Here is a 27,951-nt window from a genome sequence, read left to right on the forward strand (position 1 = left end):
TTATAAATAGATTGTTGTTGGGTACTGTGGAAGACAAGAGGATGAAGTGTTTCTATGGTGTTGAACAACTATAAGCTACTGCTAATAGGGCAACTTGGTTTAGAAAATTTAAACAAGGAAACTGATGAAATCTACTTGAGATTCCAGGTCAGTGTTTGACTATACCAACCCTCCAAGTGGTGAAATCTACTTGAGATTCCAGGTCAGTGGCAGTGTAGGGATTTATTGGGTTCAGTCCAGGAATGCTATCTCTAGTGATTGGACGGCCAGAGCAACATATGACACTATGGTGCAGCTTAATTAGGAACAAAAAACCACTTCAAGATTCCAGGAACATATTCAAATTCATCTGGCATTCTAGTATTCAATTTGTTGGGGACTAAAATAATGGGAATTCATGTACTTTTCCATCTTAGATAACATGAATTTGGATAAAATAAATGTATCATCTCCTTTCTCCTTTATTGGTATCTCATATCTCATCTTTAATTTTCTCTGTTATCTCTTTTTTATTTTGCTCAATTACCAAGAGAAATGAAACAGGCGAGATTAGAATGGAAAAGTAGAAACTCTACTCTTCTTTTGTATAGTGTGCAGCAAGTTATCTCTTTTTTATTTTGCTCAATTACCAAGAGAAATGAAACAGGCGAGATTAGAATGGAAAAGTAGAAACTCTACTCTTCTAGGTTCTAGGTCTAAAAACTCTTACATATTTGACAATCAAATTCAAACAATTCAAAACAAAGTTAGACAAAACTCAATGTATACAGTATCATAAACTCCATTCAACATACTTAACATTCAAAGTGGACATTCACAACATTTTATAACAACATCAAATTCATGAAACAAGAATGAAAATAACATATCACATATAATCATGCAATTTTAGTTTAGGTGACCATACCTTCGCCTTTGTTATCCTTTCCTGCTCAAGTCTTCTTTGTAGACTTTCTTCCTCCCCTTTTGACCACAATTGCTTTAAAAACTCACCTAAGACATCAATAGCATTCACGGTTTAAAATGAAACCAAAATATTTTGCAGTTTGATAGGAAAAGAATGTCAGCAGAACCTGACATCATAATTTAAGAGGGCAGAGTGTCCATATCCAAGCACGATTAGTAAGCAGAGTTCTAATGTTAGTTGATGAATCAATTGCTTAAAGTAGATGGTATAATGGTTGAAGGGGATGTCAAATTAAAGAGGAAAATTCAGGTCATGGCACATACTGAGATGTATTTTACAGAGCAATTGTAGTTCTAATGTTAGTGAAATATTTTGTGGCAACTTAAGAAGAGTTCAAAACTATGTTCAAACTCTGGATTAGCTCAACATTAACAATTCAGGGGAATTTAATCCTTCTACATCAATACATCCTTCTACATCAAGTAGTAAGATTAAAGATAAATCAATCCTAAGTTCAGTAATGAATTTGGGCATCATACTTTGCTTGAGCATGTGAAGAACAATATGGAATTTTGTAACACTACATACTAAAACAGAACTTACAAAAACAATGATTGAGTTCAGCCATTACCTTGAGATCAGAGAGACCAATCACAGCAGCACAGTCCAGTACTTTAGCAACACCAACTTCTACAATTGAAAGCAAACTTAACCATTTTAGACAGTTACATGTATGAAACTTTTATTTAAAGTGAACCATGGTCTACAATCATGACAAATCAAAGCTGAATGCATCTTTACTTACTCACCACAGAAATACATTCACTTAATAAGACATTTATTCTTACAAAAGATAATTTAGGACAAATGAGTACCTTCAATCGTAAAAGGCTGCAAGAGGATATCACCTACAGCTCTAATTGCTGCTAATACAGTTCCACCTGTGGCCACCAAATAATAAATAATTATAACATGTTTGTTGGACTGAACAACACCAACATTCAACTCCAAACAATGATTTCATTTCTAGATCATATTTTACAGAAATTACTTCCCCTAAACAAAGATTAGGCATCACTTTCCAAACCAAATCAAAGCAGTGGAACAATTACCAGTTTAAATTGACAGACACAGCTGAAACATTATAACAGTCTTGTTCATGTGAGTATTACTTTCAACTTACTGTTGAACCTAAGTCTAGTACAACAAGATTCATGACCAACACATGCAACTACCTATATTCAAATTATGCAGTTATTATTGTTTCAATGCAACTCACACCATACAATTAAACTCAAGAGCAATCCCAATTTTCTCCTATAATTTTTCAAGTAAAACACTCTGCCTCATTATGCAGATTGGCAAAACAGTGTCACATTCTTGCTTTGTTGTAGGTACCTCATGCATAAGGCATTGCCTAGGAAAGGGATTGTTCTTTTTAATATTGCAATATTAATATCATACATTCCATGTAAACATTGATTTCATATTAGAATAATACAAAGGCTGAAGCATCTTTCCCATTAGGAGTACATATGCACGCTGGTGCTGTCTCCATCTGAAACAATAACGAGGAGATATGTTGGTGGGGTCCACATCACGGGAATCTGCAGAACAAGTAACAGAATGACACCCCTTATGGTCATTTGGCTCACTCACACCATTCCATGTATGGTATCTGCTCAGTACACTTGAAAAAGCCTTCACAGTCTGTGTAACCTCAAAACCACCAAGAGAATTACACCTCTCCCACACAGCCACTCTTATAGAAAAACTTCTATCAATTGTATGAAATTTTGTGAAACATTTGGAAGATTACAAATCAGTAATTTATTGACCCTTTTGTTTTCTATAAGCTGCATTAGTTCCTATGTTATATTAATTAGACCTTTTCTTTGTAGAGGCAAACATCAAAATCAGTGGGGGTCCAAACATGTACGAAGAAAGTTGTTGGTTTGATCTGAATGGGATGGTGGCAGAAGACTATTTTTCCTAGATGGTTTCAAAATCAGAGGCAGTTATGTCTCTGACTAGCATGCAGCCCCAAAACACCCTTGGGATGGAAAACTTAGCCTACACATCTTCCAGTGGAGAAGATGCTTCTGCTGTTGTTATGTCTTTTTCCTAGGAAAGGTTGTTTTAAACGTAAAGAAAATGTCAACTTTCAGAAAAATATCTTATTTTTATACCCAGCAGTGATTAAAGCTAATGTCTTTGGGTATAAAGAAAGTAGAACTCAGTGTTTGATTTTGTTCTGTATTGTTAATTGAAAAGGATAATATTCGTTTGGTAATAATATATTGTAAAGATCCAATATTAGATTTAGATAAAGAAGGTTGAAAAACAGATTTAAAAACCTTTGGTAGTGAGCTTTAAACCTCAAATCATACGACTGGGTTCAGGCTTAGAATTATCCATCTTTGCTCAATGGAGGATATCCTAAATATACTATTTTTAAGAGAGAATAAGTCCTCCATCAAGGATGGAGAATATGTCTACCATCAATCCTTGTTTTGATTGATCTACATTTTAATTAACTGACACTAAAAAAAGGTTGTGACTGAAATCAAGTTTTAATGCACTATATGCAGTGCAACTTACTTATAAGGTTATAGGTATTAGCTACAGGACAGAGATATCAGTGTCCATGTAGGACATGCTTACCTTCCTTAGGTCTATACATTAACCTTGACAGGAATATAACACCTTCTATAGTTATGGGACAGAGATATCTTGAGTATTTCGGTACTTATGCTATATCAAATTGGCTTTTTAGGTGTACCAGTACCTTTTTACTCTCAGTGAGTAACTCTTTTCAGTTTTCATAATCTACTCATATTAGCTTGCTTTAGTTTTAAAATGCCTAATTCTAAAAAATGCATTACCAATCAAAATGCCAACTATGAACAATTTTTCTATACCAAATCATATTGCACAAAATAATTCAGACCATACATTTAACAAAGTCAGAAGAAATGCTTCTTAGCTTTCATAGTTCATCAATGCAAATAACAACTTACCTCGACGGTAGCCCCTTCGATAGCCTCTGAAGCAGTAGTGGAAGACCTTGTCACCCAGCGACACTGCCCTGGTTACGCCGCCTCGTCCATGCCGCGTCGTCCGATATCCTCCGTCGACAATGGTAGCCTTCAACTCAGCCACCCACCACCTTCCTCAGCTCAGAACACTGCAAAACGCTACAAGGAAAAAGGTTACACCATTCACGCGTAATCCAAAACAGTAACAGGAACACAAAATGAGATGGGAGAATGGGACACTTCACCTATAAGTTCGGAGTGGAGAAGAACCGTACCAAGATTGTGCTTAGGGTGGGAAGCAGTCTGCACAAGCCACCCACTGAGTTCGTCGATGAAGTTAGGGCAGAGAATGTGAAGATTGGAGGGAAAACGGAGTTTTCGCGAAATGCTTCCCAAATATCTGACTTACTAATTTTATGAACGTTACCCACTTACCGACGGTCGTTTGCCTTTGATAATCACTCAGGGCCATTACAGACGGCCAAAAGCCCTCGGTAAAGTGATGTAACACAAGCCCTCGGAAAAGCCTTCGGTAAATTACATTTACCGAAGGCCAAAAGGCCTTCGGTAATTAACCGTCGGTATTAATTGATTTTCCTGTAGTGTAATGGGAAATGTAGCTTTAAATAGCCAAATGACAGTTTCTAAACAATTAACAACCACCCACCGAAAATAAAGCTAGTAGTGGTTACAGGAATGAGAAAAATTAGCAAATATCCCTAAAGACTTGGTAAACCAAGATATTATTCAAAACAGAAATAAAAACTGCTGCAAACTCCTTCATTTCCTCCCTTAAACTAAATGTTATAAAACAATTAGTTTATATCAGAAATTATATCAGACAGATCACACACTCCCAGCAACCTCCGAAGCTTCTGGAAAACTTCCATCTTCAATGGCTTGGTCATTATATCAGCCAATTGATCTTGACTCTTGCAATGAACTAATTCAATTGCACCTTCCTTAGTAAGATTTCTCAAGAAATGGAACCTTACATCAATGTGCTTGCTGCGGCCGTGCATAACAAGATTCTTTGACAATTTAATGGTTGAGTTGTTATCACACATCATAGTTATACAATTTTGGAACACCATGACCTGACCCCATTAAAAATACATACCCAGATGTACTCTTCCTATCTTCCATATCCCCTGCATAGTCACTGTCTGTGAAAGCTAATAGCTCACCACTTTCTGCTGTCTTATAAAAAATCCCATAATTTACAGTTCCTTTCAAGTATCGTAAGGCTCTTTTAGCTGCTTGCAGGTGAATATCTAGTGGTTTTGCCATATATCTACTTATGAGACATGTAACAAACATCATATGGTCTTGTGGCAGTGAGATACAACAAACTTCCAACCAACTGCTTATAATAAGTTTCATCAACAAAATTCTTGGTTCCATCTTTGCTCATTTTGAAACCTGGGACAATTGGCGTGCCTACATGATTACTTTCCATCATACCAAACCTGCTCAAAACTTCTAATGCATATTTTCTTTGACATATATAAATACCATCAGGTCTTTGTAGCACCTCAATCCCAAGGAAAAATCTCATCTTTCCCAAGTCAGACATATCAAATTCTCTTAACATAGAGCTTTTAAACTCAGACATCATGACTTCATCATTACCAGTAAAAATTAAATCATCAACGTAAATACTTACAATGATAATTTTTCCTTCTTTGTTTCTCTTGGTGAATAATGTTTGTTCGCTGTCACACCGCTCAAATCCTTCACTAATGAAATGAGCTTCAATTCGACTGAACCAAGCCCGTGGGGCTTGTTTTAAGCCATACAAAGCTTTATGCAACTTATAAACCAAATGCTCACTACCCTTTATTTCATACCCTTTTGGTTGCTCCACATAAACATCCTCATTAAGGTCACCATGAAGGAAAGCCGACTTAACATCTAGCTGGAAAATTTGCCAATTTTTATGTGCAGCTAGAGCAATAATCATTCTTACTGTATCCATCCTTGCCACTGGTGCATAAACTTTTGTGTAGTTAATTCCATGTTTTTGAGAATACCCCTTGGCCACTAATCTAGCCTTGTACTTATCAATCTTGCCATGTTCATTGTATTTGATTTTGTAGACCCATTTCACTCCAATTATTTTAGCTCCAATAGGTAGTGTAGTGAGTGTCCATGTTTGATTCCTTTTTATGGATTTGATTTCTTCATCCATAGCCCATCGCCAATTTGGATTTTTCACAGCTTCCTCAAAACATGTGGGGTCATTTGACACCATTAATGCCATATGGGTCTCATCCTCCGATAGACCTTCTCTAGGAACATAATCATCCATCCATGTAGGAGGTTGCCTATTTCTTGATACTCGTACTCGATCTTCAGTATTGTTTTCTGCATTTATTTTTGTAACATCATTTCTTGCATTCTCACCTGCATCTAATTCTGCATCATCTACTTCTGAATCATCATTCCATTCTAAATCTGGTACAGGTTGTGTTCCATCCTAATCTCATTGTTTGTCTTCCTCAAAAATCACATCTTTACTTATGAGAATTCTTTTAGCTATGGGATCAAATAACCTATAGCCTTTAGATTCCTCACTGATTCCCAACAGCACACAAGTGATGCTTCTATTATCGAGTTTTGTTCTTCTTGCTTCTGGAACGTGCATATGGGCTACACATCCAAAGACCCGAAAGTGAGCAACCGAGGGTTTCATTCCACTCCATGATTCTTGCGGTGTAACATCTTTCACAACTAATGTAGGAGATCTATTTAGGACATAAATGGTCCAGTTCACTGCCTCTGGCCAAAAAGACTTGGGAATATTTTTATCAGATAGCATGGAACGAACCATGTTCATCACTGTTCTGTTTTTCCTTTCGGCGACTCCGTTCTGTTGTGGAGTATAAGCAGTAGTCAATTGCCTTTTGATCCCATTTTGTTTGCAGAAATCATGGAACTCTGTTGAATGAAATTCTCCCCCTCTGTCTGTGCGTAAACACTTAATAGACATGTCAATCTCTTTCTCAACCATAATCTTAAAACATTTGAAGGAATGTAACGCTTCTGATTTTTCTGCCAAAAAATATACCCATGCTTTTCTACTATAATCATCAATGAATAGTAGAAGATACCTTTTATTACTATTAGATGTTGGAGAGATGGGACCACATATATCTGCATGGATAAGTTCTAGCTTTTGACTTGCTCTCCAATTACTTTGTTTTGGAATGCAGTCACGATGTTGCTTTCCATTAAGACAGTCACTGCAGATTACTGTTGACATAGAGAGTTGAGGAAGTCCTTGTACCATGTTCTTGCTCAATAATGTCCGTAAGCCACTATAGCTTAAATGCCCATACCTTCGGTGCCAAAGATGAGATAGATTTTGAGTGAGTGTATGAAGGCACTGGTCAGAATTTGTTTGATGGAAAGTACAAGATTGGGGCAGCAAGAAAAACATCCTGTTGGCACTCATGTTGGTCTGAATTATCAAGCCTTTCTCTGGATGAAATATTTTGCACATTCCTCCCTTGATCAAAATGGTCAAGCCTTTCTCTTGTAATTGCCCTATGCTTAAGAGATTTTTCGCAATTCTGGAATATAGTAAACTTCAATGTCAACAAAGTTTACTCCATCTACCAGTAACTTGATGCTTCCTTTTCCCATCACTGTCATCTTCGTGTTGTTTCCCAATTTTACCGAGTGTCGAAAGTTTGCATCAAACTCATGGAACATAGCAGAATCACCACACATGTGATTAGAACATCCAGAATCAAGAAACCAAACATCTTTTCCTTTAGTATCAGGAAACTCCACATAAGACATCAAAAGTAGCTCTTCTTCTTCATCATAAACCTCTGCATAATTTGCTTCTTTGTTCCGAGGACATTCATAACGAAAATGTCCAAGTTGATGGCATTGGTAGCACTCTACAGCCGCCTTGTTGAAGGTTGTTCTACCTCTTCCTCTTCCCCGTCCTCTTCCTCTTCCTCTGTAGCTACCTCGACTATGACTTCTTTCCTCTTCAAAGGTCACTTTTAAGGCTTGTTCCTCATCTTTGTGTCTACGAAACTTCTGTTCATGTACTATTAGTGAGCTTTGTAACTCATGTACTATTAGTGAGCTTTGTAACTCATCAACAGAAAGATTATCTATGTCTTTGGACTCCTCAATGGAACATACAATGTAATCAAACTTCTCAGTTAAAGAACAGAGAATTTTTTCAACCACTTTAACGTCTGACATAACTTCACCATAAGTTCGCATTTTGTTGGCCACTGTCATGACCCTAGAGAAATACTCTGTCACTACTTCACCAGATTTCATCTCAAGAACTTCAAATTCTCTGCGGAGAGCTTGAAGATGAGATCTTTTTACCCTTGCATTGCCTTCAAACTTTTTCTTCATAGCATCCCATATCTCTTTAGAAGTGTCTTTCTTGAGTATGGTGTTGAGAACAGTTCGGTCAATAGCTTGAAAGAGATAGTTTTTGACTTTCAAATCTTTCAGTCGCATCTCATCTTACTTCTTTTGTTGTGCTTCAGTTTGTACGGTTCCGCTTGCTGGAATTACATAACCAGGTTCGATGAGATCCCAATACTCTTTAGATCGAAGGAAATTTTCCATTAACATGCTCCAATGGTCATAGTGACCATCAAAACGTGGGATGGCTGGCTGGACAAAGCTCCCTTCGGTAGTCATTTTTTTTGTGCTAGTGCAAAACTTCAAAGACTGCTGCTTTGATGTATCAGGCCTAGTGGGGGCTCTGATACCAGATGTTAGTAATTAAGATTGTAAATGCACTGATGCAGAGAAAATTGACTCACTTATTATTAATGGTAAATGTAGCTTTAAATAGCCAAATGACAGTTTCTAAACAATTAAAAACCACCCACCGAAAATAAAGCTAGTAGTGGTTACAGGAATGAGAAAAATTAGCTAATATCCCTAAAGACTTGGTAAACCAAGATATTATTCAAAACAGAAATAAAAACTGCTGCAAACTCCTTCATTATTATCGTTATACTTTATTATTTTTTAAGAAAGACTAATAATCATGTTCATATAACACTTGAAACACATACAAATTTTATATTCAAAATTAGATAATAATAGTGGTCAAGCCAATACAAAAAATAAATATAAGAAATTATTAAAAGTTTGTGCGAACTAAGTCGACAAAATAAGAATATTTTTTTTTTCAGGATAAGTAAAAGTAAATTAGCGTTGGCTTAACCGATTAATTTATCAATGAGAACGAGTTCATTTCCAAGTTTTCATTTGTTTCCCCTTTTCCTTTTCTTCTCAGAAATTTCATTTTCTCCCTTGTTCCTTTTTCTCATAAATCTCAAGCTCTGTGATTGAACTCTTCTCTCCCATTTCTCAAATTTTGGAAGTCTTTGCTCTCTTGCTTGTAGTGAAATAATCTGAAACTCCTATAAGAAATCTTCCAAACACTGTGTTGTTGTCATTCACTAGTAAAGCGTCCGAAGCTTAAAGTGGATTCTTGTGAGGTGGTGAATGGTGATTAGAATGATCCAACCTCTATCATGAAAGTTGAGGAGATCCAACACCTCGTAAGGTTTTAAGATTTATATTTCAAATTTTGTCATCATGAAATTCTTTTTTTTCTCTCACAGGATTGCTTCAAGCATGATTGAGGATGCAGAAAAAAAAAGGCGAGGAGTGGAGATTCTTTTGTCTTTCATTGTAACAATACAACCATTCTGTTTCGTATTTTATTTAAACGATACTGTGTATAGTTTTCTGTTATAAAACTTTAGTTAATCTGTTTCTTCCCTGGAAATAGTGATGATTACATTGTTGTACCCAAAAACAGTAATTGCATTGTTAGAGTTTTTTTATTTGTTATTTATTTCTTTTATATCGGGGCATAACCATTAGAGTGAAAACAGAAACTTATATAATAACAAAAAAACAATAACGGATAGAAACTAACTTTCAACAACTCTTTAAACATTTATCAAGGAAACAATAATTAAATAATATATTTGGAGTAGAAAATGTCGATAATAGAAGACCAGAATAACTTAGCTCACCCTTGTTATTTGCTGACTGAAGTTTGTTACACATCAGATGTCAATATGGTTCAGGAACCTAAAATATACGTAAATGTTAATGTTTACGTATAAATATAAATACTGGAGGAAGATTCTAAGAAAAATATAAATAAGAAAAAATCACCAAAAAGTACAAAATCAAGATTCCTTTACAACTTTGGAGCAGAAAAACCATTGGTTTCAAGAATACCTAGATCACATTAAAATTAAACAAAATAACAATCAAAGTTACCTCCTCCATCGAAGGAGCATGCCAGAGTCTTTTCATAAACTGCTCATGATCAGATAATCAACCATGCCAGGAGTTGTTGGAGGTGTTCTTGGAAACTTCAAGATAGACACTGATTACAAAAGGCATTCGCCATCGAACCAGCCAAAGCATTAGCATTAACAGTTGTTGCGGCAGGGGGAAAGGGCTATATAAACAAATTGGAAACAAAATATTGATTCATTGATAAATATGATAAGTTATATTGTAATTAATTAAAAATATGAGAAACCAAAATTATGAAATGAAAGGTATCATACACCACGAGCTTAGTTCTTCACAAAAACTCCATCCTTCTATTGTATCACGAGTGTTAATCAAGATTCCAGAATATCGACATTTAACTGAAATCACTTTAAAAGGTTCCAAAAAGCATGATGTATATATATTAGTCTGTGTTCAAGATAAGATAATACTTGAAATTACTAGGACTTAAAAGCTGGGTGATCTCTTCGTATAGTTTCTCATTGAAAGTGGAGTAAACTTTTAAATCACCCACTAATATCTACACAGCTTTTTCCTTGTCTTGCCTAATTTAACCGCACCAAAGGGAAAACATGTGAAGTACCACCATCATCAGAAAATCCTTAAGTAATTCCAATTAATAGCTACCTATCAAGGGCTTCCAGATAGTTTTCCTTCCTGATTTCAAAGATATATTTTCATGGAGTATCTATTCTCGTCAACGTTAGTAAACCCATTTAAGTAATTCTCAACTTCTTCTCACTCACCAGCCTGTACTTTTTCCTCAAAGTACTTCATATTGAAGAAAAACCAAGATTCTTTCTCAAGCCTGGACCAAAAACAAACATATAAATAATCAGAAAAAAAAATATGAAGATACATTTAGCAAAGGAAGAGAAAGAGTTTTCGATTAATTTTATTATCATCTAAATTCCAATTTAAGTGATTGTGCATCTCAACCTTTCTACACAAAAAAGAAACCTCGTAATACTTACAAGTTCAGCTTTCATATTCAAGTAATTCATTGTTTTTCAACTTCAGAAAATCACCTATACCAACTACCAGAAAAAGAAGTGCAATATATTTTGTTCTTCCCAAAGTACTTCACAAACAAAAATTGCAGCTCCAATGTTAACATTTTAGGGACTTCATCGGTGACATTGGCTGCATTTGTCCACAATTTTTCACAAAATCAAGGATTGCGATAAACAGGGACAACAATTTAAATCCTCGGCTCAAAGGTAGATTTCAGTGCTAGCATCGATTGAAACTCCAGGAGGGAAATAGAAAACAAATCCTAGATTATAAACACAAAAAGGAAACGTAACGAAATAAAACAATATAACCGAATTTTCAAACAAATTAACCAAAACAAAAGCAAAACCCTAAATTACATAATTTAATATACTAACCTTTGATCAAAATGCAAGAACAAGACCTTTGTTGAGACGAAAACAACAACGCGCTGTTTCAAAAAGCAATCCATTCTTGAGATTCAAATATGTAGAGTGAGAGTAGGTGCGAGAGAAGGAGGCCAAACAATGTTGAGAGGAGATGCAACAAGACCGAACAGTGCAAACGATGTCGAGATAGAGGTCAAGTCTTAACAAGTTTTACGGGATATGAATTTTTTTTCTTTTTCCCGCAAATGGGTGAGGAGGGGTTGCGAAACCTTAATATTTTTAGTTTAGTTTTGGTCACGTTTTTTAAGTGAATAAGCCACATTGTAAAGACAACACTTTCATACCTGAGACCTAGTTTAACGTTGTCTAAAGTAAAAAATTTTGACGATGTTGATTTCTGTAAGATAAATCTTTCTATCATTAATGCTATGTTGCATAAAGTTTAGTTGAACATATTTTCATCTGTTACCCACAATCATGCTCCAAATACACTCCAAAAAGCATATATATATATCCTACCGCGATATGCTACCTTTGTTAACAGCCATGAGCTCTGTTATCCGACAGCCTTCCAAACCACCTCTACCAAAATCTAGCGACATATAGACTTTATGCACGTAAATTGGCTTAAAACACCAAGAAAAAAGAAAATTTTGCTATTGAAACTTTTAATTTTATATTATTCATACGAGTTCATATGACTGGGATCCACGTATTTTTTTCACATAATTTTACCTTTATTACTTAAATTAAGTAATCTAAATTAGTAAAAGTGATTCCTTGAAAGCTTGTGATGGGCTGTGTAAACTCTAGCTCATTCATCACACATCTTCCAAATATTTTCGGTAATCATCCAAGTGAAAAGTAAGTTATATAACATGGATACTAACAAATAAGTTAACCCTTTAAATTTTTACTTCATTGGGTTGATGTAGTGATTTTAAATTTGTGCCATAAGAATCTGATTTGGTTTACCCCGTGTTGGAATAAGAAATTTTAAAAATTCCAAAAAATTGAAATACATTATATTTAAATTATTTATAGTTGAATTCTCTTTATTTATTAAATAGTTATATTTAAATTATTTATAGTTGAATTCTCTTTATTTATTAAATAATTTGGTTTGGATGGAGTAATTCAAATATTTAGAAGTTTAACTTTCTTATTTATCCATAAAGTAAATTAATTTTTCTTTTAAGGTAAAATTCTATTTTAAAAATATTTCGTTTCATCATTGAATTGGACTTATTTGGTTCGACCTTCGATCTGCACCAACTCGTCTTGACCTGATCCAAACTCACTTGTATAGATAGACCTTTAATTATAGTCGACACTGTTCACTTTCGTCTTAGATTAAATTGGTTCAACCTTTAACTTTGAAAGTTTAGCTAAATTAGTAAGTCAAAAAGTTTAATCAAGTCAACTAGGACAAAATATTGAGCTAAGTCTTGGCATAAGGTCTGGGTGAATCCTAGACAAAGGTTAGGACTAATTAGTGTTGATCCAAGGTGGAAATTAATCAATCTTAATCGAAGATTGAGAAGAATTGATCATAACCGAGAGATAACTTTTGTTATTTTAGATTCTAAAATAGATCTACATATTCTAAAATAGATACAAAAAATGGTTTTAAAGTCTAAACTGAAAGTATCATGATTTTATATAGACTACAAATTTGATAACATTTTCAACTCAACTAAGTTAACTCTGTTTTATAAAAATACTAAAAATATCCTAAACATTATCAATGATGAAAAAAAATAATTATCTTGATTCTATCATGACATTATAATGAAAATTTAAAAAAGTTATTAAAATAAAACGTAATTAGATATTGAAGAACAATTTTTTGAATATAGAAATTTAGATTTCATCCTATTACATCAAGCCACTCATGTGTGACATTTTTTTATGAAGTCACTCTTCAAAGGAAACATCGAAATGGATACAACAAAGCTCACACAAAAGACATAGTACATGTCCACAAAACTACCATTATCTTTGGCAGTATTTTGAGTCATTTGAAATCATTGTTGAAGCTAGATTGCAACTCTTTTGTAGTAAAGGTCCACAAAGGAATGGGTTACCTTCATAGCTGCTTTCATCAAATGTGGCAAATTGGTTTGTCCCTTCAGGTATTGAGTCTGATAAGTTGTTGTTGTGGATCTATCGAGGAGAAGGTTCCCTATGGGTTACACAAACACCAATAACATCTGAGCCAACTATATAAGGGATCGACACCACTCTTTACCCAAAACCTTAAGGCAATGGGTTGATGGGTCTTTCATCTTTATATACTGCTCTACTTTCTCATTTATATCCAATGTGAGACTTGGACTCACACTTGGATTCCTAACAGTTGTGTGCCACACTTAACACTTCAAGTGAGGTTAGGATGTTGAGCTTAGGAGGAATTTGACCATCCAACTTGTTAGAAGAAAGATCTAAACTCTCTATTTGCACCAAATTCGAGAATGAATCTGAAATTTGTCCACTCAAATCATTATGAGACAAGTTCAATGCTTTGATTCTTGTCAATTTTCCAAGATCGTATGGGATATTTCCCTTTAGTTTATTCTTTGATAAGTCAATTCCAGACATATCAGTAAGGATGTTTCCCAAGTAAGTATCAATTCTTTTCTTTGAAGTGAAACTTGCTTTCTGTTTCTTTTGCTCGTTGAATGATGAATTTCCTCTAATTCCTCCACCAAAGAAGCTTCCATCAAATACTTTTAATGATGAATCAAGGTTCTCAATATCAAAAGGCATTTTGCTCAAGCAATGGGGAATTCCTCCAAAAAAATTATTGTCTGAAAGTATTAAAGTATAATGCAAATTGTAGAAGAATATAGAAAGTCCTAAAAGTACTAAAATGTAATACAAGTTCTAAAATATTGAAGAAAAGCCTAAGATAGGAAGAAAAATCAAGAATATTCCACATAAGTAAAAATCTAGAACATTCCACATAAGTTGTGGCTAGTATGTTCTAGAATAATCTATGGGTCTATTAATACCCATGAACTCTACCATTTGATGCATGTAGACAACATCTACCATTTGAAAGAAGCCAACATCTACTGCAACTAAAGACAACTACAACACTTCTTCCAACTACTACTTTCACATTCTACTATTTCCATATTTTCTCTACATTCAACTATCTCTACATTTTCTCTATCCCATCAACTATTCCTTTCACAACCTTAAAATACTAATAGTGGTACCAGAGCTTCGTTCGGTCATTTATTGGGCGTAGATAAAAATTTTCAACTACATTAAACAAAACTATAACTCCATTTTATACTACCTTCAAGATATTTTCTCACTTGATGGCTACTACCAATCAAACATCATCAATTCCAGTACCTATTTTCACAGGAGAAAATTATGATTTTTGGAGTGTCAAAATGAAGACATTCTTCCGCTCTCAATATTTATGGGACATCATAGAAGAAGGATTCACTATTCCAAAAGACACCTCCACTCTTACTATAGCTCAAAAGAAAGAGTTGAAGGAAAACAAGCAGAAGGATTCAAGGACTTTATTTGTTCTTCAACAAGCACTCGATGACACAATTTTTCCAAGGATAATTGGTGCCACAATTGCAAAACAAGCTTGGAACATAATAGAAGAGGAGTTTCAAGGAAGTGATGAGGTACGAAATGTTAAACTTCATTCTCTAAGACGAGAGTTTGAATTAATAAGAATGAAAGAATCTGAGACCATCAAAGAGTACTATTCTAGAATAAAAGAAATAGTTAGTCAGGTGAGAGCCTATGGGGAGAATATTATTGACAAAAAGATTTTTGAGAAAATTGTAATTTCTATTCCCCAAAAGTATGATGCAATTGCAACAGCGATTGAACAAACAAAAGATTTGGCTACATTGTCAGTAATACAACTAATGGGCTCTCTTGAAGCTTATGAACAAAGATTGAAAAGGCATAAAGAAGATTCAGTTGAAAATGCCTTTCAATCAAAACTAAAATTGTGGTCTCAGAATAAAGAATATGAAGTAAACAAAAGTAGAGGAGAAATTTCTAGAAATAAAGAAAATTCTAGAAAGTTCTCTATGACTCGTCAAGGAAAATATCCTCCATGTGGCATCTGTAAAAAGACAAGTCACTTGGAAAAAGATTGTTGGATCGTGGAAAACCACAATGCCAGCTTTGTAAGAAATTTGGTCACGTAGAGAAGTATTGTCGTAATAAAAGTAAACATCAAGCAAACTTTGTGGAAGAAGATAATCAGGAGAAACTCTCATTCTTTGCCAATCAAGAACTCCTAATGGAGAAGGGAGTTGGTACTTGGATAGTGGATGCAGTAATCACATGGCGAAAGATCAAAGTATCTTCAAAGACATTGATAAATCTGTTAATGTCAAAGTTCGGCTAGGAAATGGCACCATAGTGGAGTCTCGAGACAAAGGATCTGTCATGGTGGAGACAAAGAAAGGTATGAAATTCATCAAGGATGTTTTACTAGTTCCCAATCTTAAAGAGAATCTTTTAATTATTGGCCAAATGATGTAGAATGGATATTCTATTCATTTTGAGAAAGATACATGCAAAATTTATGACAGTAAAATGATAGAAATTGACCAAGTAAAAATGGAGAAGAGAAATCAAAGCTTTCCTATAAGCTTCAAACCTGGAACTAATATTGCCATGAAGGTAGAAGTTGATGACTCATGGCTTTGGCATAGGAGATTTGGCCACTTCAACACACATGCCTTAAAAAATTTATATTAGAAAAACATGATGAGAGATATTCCATGCTTTAAGAATATTGAATCATGTGAAGGATGTCTCCTCGGAATATTACACCGATTACCATTCTCGACAAACAAAGCATGGAGAGCAAAAGACTTATTGGAGTTTATTCATACCGATGTTTATGGATCAATGAGAACTCCTTCACATCACAACAACAGGTATTTCATCTTCTTCATTGATGACTTCTCTAGAATGACATGGGTCTACTTCTTAAAAGTAAAGTCAGAAGTCTTCGGAGTATTCAAGAAATTCAAGGCCCTTGTTGAGAAGCAAAGTGGAAAACAGATAAAAGTACTTAGAAGTGATCGTGGCAAGGAGTACACATCTCGCGAGTTTGACAAATTCTGTGAAGATTAAGGCATAGAGCGACAACTTACAGTCGCATATACTCCACAATAAAATATAGTGTTAGAGAGAAAGAATCGCACAGTTATGGAGATGGCAAGATCAATGCTGAAAGAGAAAAGTATGTCTAACACTTTTTGGGCTGAAGCAGTCTACACTGTAGTTGACATTCTAAACAGATGTCCAACTAAGGCAGTCCAAGACAAGACTCCTATTGAAGCTAGGAGTGGAAGAAATCCATCAACTAAACACCACGAGTATTTCGATCTATCTGCTACATACATGCTCTTGATCAAAAGAGGCACAAGCTTGAAGAGAAGAATATACGAGAAATATTTGTGGGATATAACACACAATCAAAAGGCTATCGAGAATACAACTTAGAAACAAAACAACTCATCATCAGTCGAGATGTTGAAGTTGATGAAAATGCTTCTTGGAATTGGGAAGAAGAAAAAGTTGTTAAAAGCAACATTTTACTTCTAGTGCAACAATCTCAAGAAGAAACTCAAGAAGAGGAAGAAAACTCAAGTACGCTTTCTCCACCTCCACAACAACAAGATTCTTCACCTGAATCTAGTCCAAGAAGAGTAAGATCTTTGGTAGACATATATGAAACTTGAAATATGGTCATGATTGAGCCTAACTATTATAAAGAAGCATCGAAGCAAGAAGTATGGGTCAAGGCTATGGAAGAAGAGATTAAAATGATTGAGAAAAATAACACTTGAGAACTCGTAAATTGACCTCATGGAAAAGACAAAGCTCAATCCTGATGGAACTATACAAAAGCATAAGGCAATATTGGTTGCCAAAGGCTACACACAGCAACTAGGAATCGACTACAATGAGACATTTTCTCTAGTTGCTCGCTTAGATACAATTAGAATTTTAATAGCTATTGCAACACAAAAAGGATGGAACATCTATCAATTAGATGTCAAATCAGCCTTTCTAAATGGAGTGCTAGAAGAAGAGATTTATGTTGAACAACCACAAGGCTTCATCAACAAAGGCAATGAAGGCAAAGTACTAAGACTTAAAAAAGCATTATATGGCCTAAAGCAAGTTCATCGAGCATGGTATAACAAGATTGATCAATACTTTATCAATCAAGGATTCAGGAGAAGCAAGAGTGAGCCAACACTATATATTAAGGCCCAAGGTCAATACCATCTCATTGTCTCTATATATGTCGATGACTTATCTATATAGGAAACAATATAGAGATGATGAAAGAATTTAAATAAGACATGATGAAGACATCTGAAATGACTGACCTTGGCTTGATAAACTATTTCCTCGGTATAGAGGTGAAACAAGAAAAGGAAGGTATATTTATCTCTCAAAAGAAATATATTGAAGCTCTACTAAAGAAGTTCAAGATGAATGGTTGTAAACCTGTCCCTACTCGGTTGGTGGTAAACGAGAAGCTACAGAAAGATGATGGAGCACAAGAGGCAGATGCATCATGCTACAAAAGCTTTTTTTGAAGTCTTCTCTATCTCACAGCCACAAGACCAGACATTATGTATGCTACAAGTCTTCTATCAAGATTCATGCAAAAGCCAAGTCAGATTCATTTTGGAGTAGGAAAAAGAATTTTAAGATATCTACAAGGCACAAAGGAGTTTGTTATATGGTACCAAACCATGACTAACTTAAGGATGATTGGCTACACATATAATGATTGGGCAGGATCAATGGATGACATGAAGAATACTTCAGGATATGCTTTCTCACTAGGATCTTGGGTTTTTTTTATCTTGGGCATCAAGCAAGCAACCGTGGCACAACAACAATAGAAGCAGAGTATGTAGCAGTTGCTGAAACCACAAGTCAAGCAACATGGCTACGAAGAATACTTGAAGAAATGGGTGAATCACAAGATGGACTGACTATTATCTCTTGCGAAACAAATCAATAATAGCAATAGCAAAAAGTCCAGTCCATCATCAAAGAACAAAACACATAGCCATTAAATATCACTTCATTCGAGATGAAGAGACAACTAATCAAATTCGACTCGAGTACTGCTCAACAGAAGACCAAATTGCAGATATTTTTACAAAGACATTACCACGATCAAGATTTGAACTGCTACACACTATAGAAAGTATAATGTAAATTCTAGAAGAATATAGAAAGTCCTAAGATAAAAGTACTAAAATGTAATACAAGTTCTAGAATATTGTAGAAAAGCCTAAGATAGGAAGAAAAATCAAGAATATTCCACATAGGTAAAAATCTAGAACATTCCACATAAGTTTTGGCTAGTATGTTCTAGAATAATCTATGAGTCTATAAATACCCATGAACTCTACATTTGATGCATGTAGACAACATCTACCATTTGAAAGAAGCCAACATCTACTACAACTAAAGACAACTACAAAACTTCTTCCAACTACTACTTCTACATTCCACTATCTCCATATTTTCTCTACATGCAACTATCTCTACATTTTCTCTATCACATCAACTATTCCTTTCACAACCTTAAAATACTAACATAAAGGTCTAACATGGTTAAATGGGTCAACTGACATAATTGCTTGGTATATCTCCAGTAATGTAATTACTTTTTACAAGAAGAAAATTCAATTTAAAATGACCCAAGTCTTGTATCATATCTTGAATATTGCTAGATATTTCATTGTGGCTAAGGGCTAGCATCACTAAACGGGCGTTCTTGAACATTTTTTTGGATAATCCTATGAAATGATTATTACTCAAATAGATAAATTTTATAGAAGAATTTAGAAATGATGGTACAAGACCACTTAAATTATTTTGAGAGAGATCTAAATGACTTAGATATTCAAGTTGTGTGAATTCTGATGGAATGTATCCTTCAAAGTTGTTACTGGACATAAAGATGTTCTTCTAATGTTGAAATTTTTGTCGGAAGGCTTGGAATTTTTCCTACTAAAGGATTATTACTTACATCCAATGATTGATGTGTTAAAAATGTTACTCGGAAGTCTGCCACTAAAATAATTATCATTCAATGATAACAACCCTAAATGAGTGGGTATTGTAAAAATGGGTCCCTCAAGCTTATTATTTGAAAGTTTCAAGAGATCGACTTAGTTTTCAGCTCCAAATATTTCCTGTGATATTTTTCCAGACAATTGATTGCTTGAAAGATCTAACTTATATAATAACTTCATTCGACCTAACTCACTAGGATTGAACCTTGGATGTGGTTTCCAGAAATATTTAGATATTTCAAATTTGGTAAAATTGAACTAATATTATTGCTGGGGAATTCACCAATTATGGTATTGTCAGACACATCAAGAATATGTAAATTAGGAAGGGGATGCAATCGTAGTTGCCTAACACCGCTGAAAGAACAATTTCTAACATGAAGCTCAACCAATTTTGTGTTGTTTTGTTTTGATGTAGAAGAAACTTGGGGAGTGGAAGAGAATTATTTTCAGTTGTTGAAGGCAAACAAAGCACTTGCAATTGAAATTTAGGAATCCAAGTTTGCATACTAGCTTGTAAGTCCAATATGATTTTGTTGCCTTCACTTGAGGTTTGAATGATTGGCAAATGGTGTAAAAGAAATTGGAACTTCAAATTGATTGTCTGTAAAACAAAAGGATTCAAGTGACGTAAAGCTAGCAATGTTAAAATCAAATTGTCCATTGAATTGATTTCGTGAAAGTTCCAAGAGATGTCATGTTTAAGAAGGATGTGGGAAGCGATCCCAAAAATAAATTTTGGTTTAGATATAACTCTTCAAGATTCTTCAGCCTAAACCAATCTGAAATATGAAATTTTGAAAAAAAAAAAACATCGAAATCATCTTGTAAGGATTATAAGAAAAGATATATAGATTTCAACAAAACTAAAAGTACCATGTTATGAATAACTTAAAAAACAAGCTAATAATATAATTTTCGGCCGGAGGAAGGATGTCATCTATATCACAATTTGAAACAGAAAGAATTTTTAAGGACGTCAATTTTCCAATACTTTTGAAGAATTCATTCTCAATACTACTTCCCGTCCAATCTCAAATCTTCCAAGTTACTTAAATCATGAAAATCTTCACACCAGAAAAAAATGACATGAATTTTAAATGTAACAAGTACGAAATCATTAATTTACCTTGGGAAAATCATAAATATCTACCTCCAGCAACAATTGTTCCGTATATTATTGTAAGACATAGAAAGCTCTCTAATAGATGATGATAAAGCTCGTAATGATTCTTTTAGCTTGTTTCCATCTATCATATTCTCATCCAAATCAAGGACATCTAGTTTACTTAGACTTTTCGAACCTGAAAGATATATAATTTGAATTTATAAAAAAATGTAAATAAATTTTAATTAGGCTAAATGAGAAAGTGAAGATATATGTTCGTAGGAAGGAGACAAAAATATTTTGTAAAAGATGTAAATATATGAATTTGGATGAAATAATGGGATCAGCGATGTGTTAGTATCATTAATTATCTAATAAATGTTATGTTGCCCCTGAACAACGAATAAATTTTTTTAATTTGATTTTCTAAAATACCTTCATGGCCTACTAAATTTTGGATACCATTATAGCTTACATCAAGATTCCTCCAGTTAGTCAAAGTCCATAATCCTGCAAGAGAAAAATAAAGAACCAATGAAAAATGAACTATCCCTGAATTTCTTCACACTTAAAATACATGGAATAGCATTACAAAACTAGTAGAATAAAAATATTATAAAAATTAATTTACTTTCAAATAAATAAAAGTATTCTTTTTCCAAAAACTAGTGTAAGTGTAACCTCTAAAAGTTGACTTTATTTTAATGGAATAAATTACGTAAATTCAACTCTCAATATAGACAAAAAGAACGATAATCAGAAATCACTTTCAGTAATTACTCTCAAATTTATAATTTTTTCATTGATAGTTATTATTCATTTCATGTATCATGGATGTGGAAAGGTGAGGAATACAACTTCAAACGTCCAGAATTAACTCTTCTAAGCATTGATCTCTCGTGTAATAATTTAATTGGTGAAATTCCGAAAGAGATTACATACATATTCGGGTTGGTTTCTTTGAATTAATCAAGAAACAATTTGAGTGGAGAAATTGTTTCCGATATTGGAAATTTAAGTTTACTTGAATCCCTTGACTTGTGAAGAAATCAATTGTATGGGAGAATTCCTTCTTCTCTTTCCCAAATGGATTTTCTCCAAAAATTGGACTTGTCACACAATTCTCTTTCTGGAAGAATCCCATTAGCAAGGCACATGGATACATTTGATGCCTCTTGTTTTGAAGGAAATGCTGATCTTTGTGGTGAACAACTTAACAAGAGTTGTGCAGGAGATCAGACTCTAGTAAAGCCTCAAAAAGCAACAGTCCATGGAGAATATTGTGTTTTCTATGAAGCATTATACATGAGCTTGGGCATAGGATTCTTCACAGGCTTTTGGGGCTTATTAGGTCCATTACTACTTTGGCAACCATGGAGAATGACTTATCTGAGGTTCTTGAACAAACTAATAGACTATCTATTTGTAATGGTTGAAGTTAACTTAGCAAAGCGCCAAAGGTAGATCAAAGACTAACAGAGTGCAAAAGGTGGCTCAAAAACTAGCTGGTACATAACTCTAATAACTTCTTTCTTTGAATTTTATTGTACTTATTTCTCCTTCAGATAAGAATATCAGTAAGTAGGTTTTATATTGAAATCGATAATACCTTTCTAAAAAGAAATGTACCAGGCTTGCTATGAATGTAAGTGTTAGAATTTGATTCTTGCTTACAATATAGCACTAAACGGTACTTTAATTAATTGTATGTCTCTCTCCGCTACATACTGATTTTCATTAATTTTATTAAACATTGATTATACCCTACGCTTCTATTCATGACTTTACTATTGGTAGTTCCATTTTTCCAGAAATAATTGTTTTTGTTGGTGTAAAGAATTATTGATAGTGTGCTCTGTTATGAGAAGTTTTCATTTTCAAATGAATTATGCTAAGGCGATTTTAAAAATGCTTACATGTTCTACACTTTTTTTTGTAATCTAATGAGTTTAAATAATTTTGTTTTCATTTAGTTTACCACTAAATTTGTTCTCCAAATTATTTTTCCATGATTACTAATAATGTTTGTCATCGTAAGAATCTTAGCACAAGTTTATAGCAATTAATTTCATTTAGTTTATCATTAATATTTGGTTTCCAATTTTTTTTTCCTTCACTACTAACGTTTGTCATGTAAAATTTAGCACAAAATTTGCAGTTTATAGTGATTTGCTTTAAATTCCATTCTAAGATGAAAGCATTACAGATTGTTGGCGGTGAAGATTTGAAGGTTGAAGTTTCATGAAGCTTAATGATTTGATTGTTTGTAATAGGATAATCTATTTTGTTTTTAAATTTTAAGTCAACAATGTGAGATTTCCTAATAAAGCATAAAAAGATACAGTAACACTTTTACAATTTTCACAAACTTATAGTTCTTCGTTATAAAAAAATCAAAGTCATATACTTCTTTTGATATCGATTAATAAATAACAATACTGAAATCTAAAAATGGATCACAAACAAAAATTTAAATTTTTTAACTCAGTATACACTGCTCAAGATCTATGACTTCGATTATTTTCAAAATTGATGTCATAGGATCTTGACATTCTCCCTGTAAAGATATATGATAGACTTTTCAGATTCTGAACAGGTTAATGACCTCGGTTTTTTGCAGAACCGCTGCCATAGGATCCTGACTTTACACCCTACAAAAGGAACTTCAAACTATTCAGATTCTGAAGGGATCCTATGGCCTTAGTTGTTCAAAGAACTAGTGCCATAGACCCTTTTGCTTTGGTTACAAAGGACTGAGGCTACAGGTGTGAGCCAAAAGTTAGAAATAATTCCAAAACTTTATTTTTTAAATATTTTGTGGTGTTTCTGGCATCAATTCTTAGTAGAACCGAGACCATAGACTACATATTGCTTCAGTATTTAAAATAACCGAGACAATATGTCTTTGCAGTGGTAAAAAAGTGCAAATTCACATAACTCTTTACAGTTTCTTTTCGCATTTCTTCATTTATCTCAAACCCCTCCTTTCTACTAATATTGCTCCATTGACTCCAAGCGTTGTGGTCATTCACTAGTACAGTTAAGGGAAACGACAGCGGTTATTTTCGTTCATAGACAGCGGTTCTGGAACCGAAGCATATACAGGCGAGGAAAAAAGTCTATCATTTTTAACTCGGTTGTGGACCGAGACAAAAGGGATAGGATTTTGCCTCGGTTCAAAAGTAACCTAGGCAGTCGGATTTTGCCCTTTTTTTTTAAATGACTTTTCGCCTCGGTTCTCTTTTGAACCGAGGCAGTATGTTGAAAAATTCAACAAAAAAAAAATCTAGCCAATTTCTTAACATTATTTGCAGCAGAATTATTAAAACATAAAAAATCTTGTAAAATTAGTAATTTCTTAACATTATTTGCACCTATATACTTATTTCATCATAACATCAAATTATATATATATATATATATATATATATATATATATATATATATATATATATATATATATATATATATATATATATATATATATCAAATTTCTAAGAATTCATATAAGCAACTATAAAATGTATCCCAATCAGCAGAAAACTGTAATCACTTCAAGCAAATTAAATCTTAAAAAGAAAAAATTAATGAAAATAAAATCATAAAAAAAGAAATTACATCATAAGGTGCTGCATTTCAACAATGAACAATGGTTGGTTCAGTAACAACCAGGATTGATTCATTCTCATAGTAATGTTTACACAAATAAAGAAAAATAAATAAATAAAAGAAAACAAAGCACACACAAAAAATATATGACGGTGAGTGCTTGAACATTATATTTGTTTGGCTTCCATATTTATGCGAGCCAAGACAAAGATGAAGAAAAAGAGTTGAAGAAACGATGTCTCAGAAAGGCTTCTTTGCTTATGTCATAAACTTATCTCAATATTTTTAGATTTCAATAAATTTTAATCAATAAAAAAACTTATTAAAAGCAACGTGTTAGTAATTCTCTCCACAATAGTATGACATCATCCACCGAATACGCAGGAAATTCATTCCAGAGAAGATATTGATCATCATCATCATCATATCTAGTACAACATTGTTGTTCCACTGGTATTGTTCCATTTCACATTAAAACTATACAAACTATATACGTAAGCAAGCACCAAGAAAATCAGTGCTACAGGTATACAAATCTGCCTCCAAAACAAAAGATTAACACAATACCATTTCATTTTCCATGTACTGATATGGAAAGAGATGGAACACAATAGAGTGAAATGAATAGATGGAAGGAAAGAAAAAGGGGGTACTTCATGTAATGGAATGGAATCAATTCCTTTCAGTTCCATTTCGTACTGTTTTAGGTAATCCAAACAATGGAACCAAGTATTATCATCCCATTTCATTTCACACTATTTTGCTCCTGTCTATCAATCCATACACACATAGTCTTAGAGCATTTTCACAACCCCTTTTCTTCTTAACAATGGAATCCAACATTCTGGGGTAAAAAGAAGAACAAAAGTTATCAATATATGAGCAAACTGCTAAGTATAAAGGAATGATCAAGTCCAAATTGGAGTTCAAAAGCAATTTACATACGGGTAATCCAACAGCTACACTGAGAAGGGCTATTTTATTGGTTCCAACACATAGGTTGACAGGGCCATTGAATGTGCAACTTTTGTCTTCACTTGTCCCAAAAGCTGAGCCTGTAAAAGGAATTAGCAATCATCACATGTTGGTTGGATTCCAATCATAAGAGTTATCGAGTTAAACTACAAACCTAAAAATTGACCGTTAATGAACACGTGGACAGCATGGCCTGCTGAATGCACACTGATGTTGGGCTTATTCCCCCCTCTAAGAAAGGATTCTGATGAACTAATGTCAATGTTGTGTGGCATGCAAACCAGAAAACAATAAGATTTCAACTGCTGAGAACTAAAAAGTGAAACAAAGAATTTCATTGATTTGAGATGGACAGGAAGACTTCAAAGCTGAAAGATTGAAGAAACCACAGAATTCAAGAATTTCTTCAGAAAAGAAAGCTTTTATGCATGACTCAAAAATACTTTGAATTCACTGACTACTGTTGAAAAAATCTAGAAAAAAATTTGTATACCAACTAATTCACCTGGTTATATACCATAGATAGTCACTAGTGTCTCTGGTGGCATTTAGTTGTTCTAATAGTCCAGAAGCTGTGATCTTTGAACTTTCTGATAGTGAAGATACATCTTCATCATACGTCTCCCATGAGAACAACTTAGAGTTGCTAGGCAACATTTGTATCTTCGTAGTTTGAAACCTCACCTTGATGAAGGCAGAACAATCCAATCAATAACTTGATGCAAAAGGGGAAAGCAGATAGCAATGTGAAGCACAAATGACAAGAACAATGTCACAAAGATCTCCATCAGCTAACTAGAACAACTGAGTGATGCAAACTAGAAAATGTGAATAACAAGCTCATTAACATCATCTAAGTTAAGGGAACCAAATGATAAGTAACCATCACAGTGAATCGTCCAACTAAGACTTTACTCAATACTATATTCAATGTTTCAAACAAGAGCTAACTAACTATCCAACAAAGTGAAAAAAATCGAATATCAACTGCTTACCATCATCTTCCAAGCAAGATACCCGGTTGACCCTCCTTTATGCCCTTCTTTATCCTCCGAAGCATAAGGGATTCCGCGCCTCAGAACCTCTTCCACAAACAAGACAACTCCTTCCTTCTCCCCCATTTCCCAATACAAGGAAATCCCCTTTTCAATCATGCTAAAACTCGACCTCAAACCAACGCAATCCATGTCCACGAGCAAGTCAACCACATCACCCACACCATGATGCTCCTGAATCAATCTCTTCACCCAACCGCATGCTGGTCAGTCTCTGAAAATCGCCAAGGGCAACAGCAGCGCGTTCTCGTCGACGCTGTTGTCCTGCCGTAGCTTTATCCACGGGGGTTGAGGGCTTGGGAGCGGGCTGGACCGGGTGCTAGGCCAGCAGCTCCACCAATGACACGGGTCGCACCAGGCGGTCCACGAACAGCACCAGATGATCTGAGAAACCAAAAAAAAATAGGAGAGAAACAGGATAACAGCTGAAGCAATGTAGATCTGAGAAAGGAGATAACAACACTAAAATTGGGGATGGGGATCTGGATTAGAACCCTAGGAGCTGCTATCGAAAAGCTGCTTCACTCCCAACGGCGACCGCTTTGCTCTTCACTCCAGAGGCGACGCACTCGCAAGCGAGGTGGAAGCCGCACTCGCAGCCGTCGCACACGACGAGGTGGTGGTGGCTCCCGACGGCGGCGAGGCAGGGCTTAGAGTAGGTAGCGCAAGGAGCGAGATTGGAGCGTAGAGACAATGGCAACGATATGGAACCAACAATGTGGAAGAAGAACACCACGAGAAGAGGCAACGCGACAACACTGTAGATGCGGCAACGAAGCGGTGACCTGTAGCGGCGGCGATAACGGAGCGATGGCGATGAAGGAGAGGTTGGATGCAGCAAAGGAGTTCGCGGGAGCAAAGCAAGAAGAAGAGAACAATGCGGAGTCGCGGGAGCAAAGGAAGAAGAAGAGACAGTGCAGAGTAGGGTAATTTCCTTCGTGAGGTGAAGATAAAAAATCGATACTAGCTCAGTTCTTTACTAAACTCGATGCCTATACTCACCCTACTGCTTCGGGTGTACAGGCAACCGCGCTCGAATCTCGCTCTACTGCCTCAGGTCTAATTAGAACCGATGTTGTAGGTCAATTTCAGAAAGTTGTTAGTGGAAGACTTAGAGTTAGGTGGGAAACAGCAGAACATTACGCCTCGGTTTGGCCATTAACCAAGGTAATTTGACTTTTATGCCTCGATTCAAGGGGAATCGAGGCCTATAAATTCGTTTAAATTGCAAAAATGTCACTGCCTTTACATATGTTTCGGTTTTCTGGAAACCGAGACGTATTACTCGCGCTCTTTTTCGCGTTTTGCACTAGTGATTGCCTCCAACATAGTCATCATTGTCTCCATTGACGTGGTCTGAACTTCTTTTTAATGATCTTTCATTCGTTCGTTTGTTTCTACACCATGAGCTTTGGTTCTTTCATTCTTTACCTTGGTCTTTCATTATG

General features: G+C 34.7%; 2 protein-coding genes and 1 pseudogene across 4 annotated transcripts; all 3 read right to left on the bottom strand.

The window, feature by feature from the left end:
- Positions 1-7,500: 7,500 nt before the first annotated feature.
- Positions 7,501-8,349, bottom strand: LOC148199417 (uncharacterized). The gene has a single exon (XM_088112655.1). It carries the CDS (start codon positions 8,332-8,334, stop codon positions 7,501-7,503), a length of 834 nt encoding a protein of 277 aa, XP_087968781.1. The 5' UTR covers positions 8,335-8,349.
- A 99-nt stretch (positions 8,350-8,448) lies between these two features.
- LOC124833331 (cuscuta receptor 1-like) lies at positions 8,449-22,378 on the bottom strand (annotated as a pseudogene).
- A 2,460-nt stretch (positions 22,379-24,838) lies between these two features.
- Positions 24,839-27,894, bottom strand: LOC148199418 (beta-galactosidase 3-like). 3 transcript variants are annotated; one of them, XM_088112202.1, is made up of 6 exons: positions 26,998-27,894; positions 26,444-26,887; positions 25,954-26,132; positions 25,603-25,760; positions 25,419-25,528; positions 24,839-25,317 (listed from the first exon to the last, which is right to left on the bottom strand). In XM_088112202.1, exons 2-6 carry the CDS (start codon positions 26,633-26,635, stop codon positions 25,297-25,299), a joined length of 660 nt encoding a protein of 219 aa, XP_087968328.1. In that variant the 5' UTR covers positions 26,636-26,887; positions 26,998-27,894; the 3' UTR covers positions 24,839-25,296. The 3 variants fall into 3 exon arrangements, with proteins under 3 accessions (XP_087968328.1, XP_087968330.1, XP_087968329.1); XM_088112204.1 differs by having other exon boundaries at positions 25,603-25,700; positions 25,966-26,132; positions 26,444-27,894; XM_088112203.1 differs by having other exon boundaries at positions 25,603-25,700; positions 26,444-27,892.
- Between the last annotated feature and the right edge of the window lie 57 nt (positions 27,895-27,951).

The sequence above is a fragment of the Vigna umbellata genome, chromosome 4 (genome assembly GCF_029865625.1).
Source record: "Vigna umbellata cultivar VRB3 chromosome 4, Vumbellata_1.0, whole genome shotgun sequence".
NCBI lineage: Eukaryota > Viridiplantae > Streptophyta > Magnoliopsida > Fabales > Fabaceae > Vigna > Vigna umbellata.

Excerpts from the sequence above, each read along its gene's own strand:
- LOC148199417 (XM_088112655.1), bottom strand. The coding sequence starts at position 8,334 with ATGAAGAAAAAGTTTGAAGGCAATGCAAGGGTAAAAAGATCTCATCTT.
- LOC148199418 (XM_088112202.1), bottom strand. The coding sequence starts at position 26,635 with ATGGATTGCGTTGGTTTGAGGTCGAGTTTTAGCATGATTGAAAAGGGG. Across the intron at positions 26,133-26,443 it reads ATCTTGCTTGGAAGATGATG|GTGAGGTTTCAAACTACGAA; the intron begins GTAAGCAGTTGA and ends GCCTTCATCAAG. Across the intron at positions 25,761-25,953 it reads TATCTATGGTATATAACCAG|TTCTCAGCAGTTGAAATCTT; the intron begins GTGAATTAGTTG and ends TTCACTTTTTAG.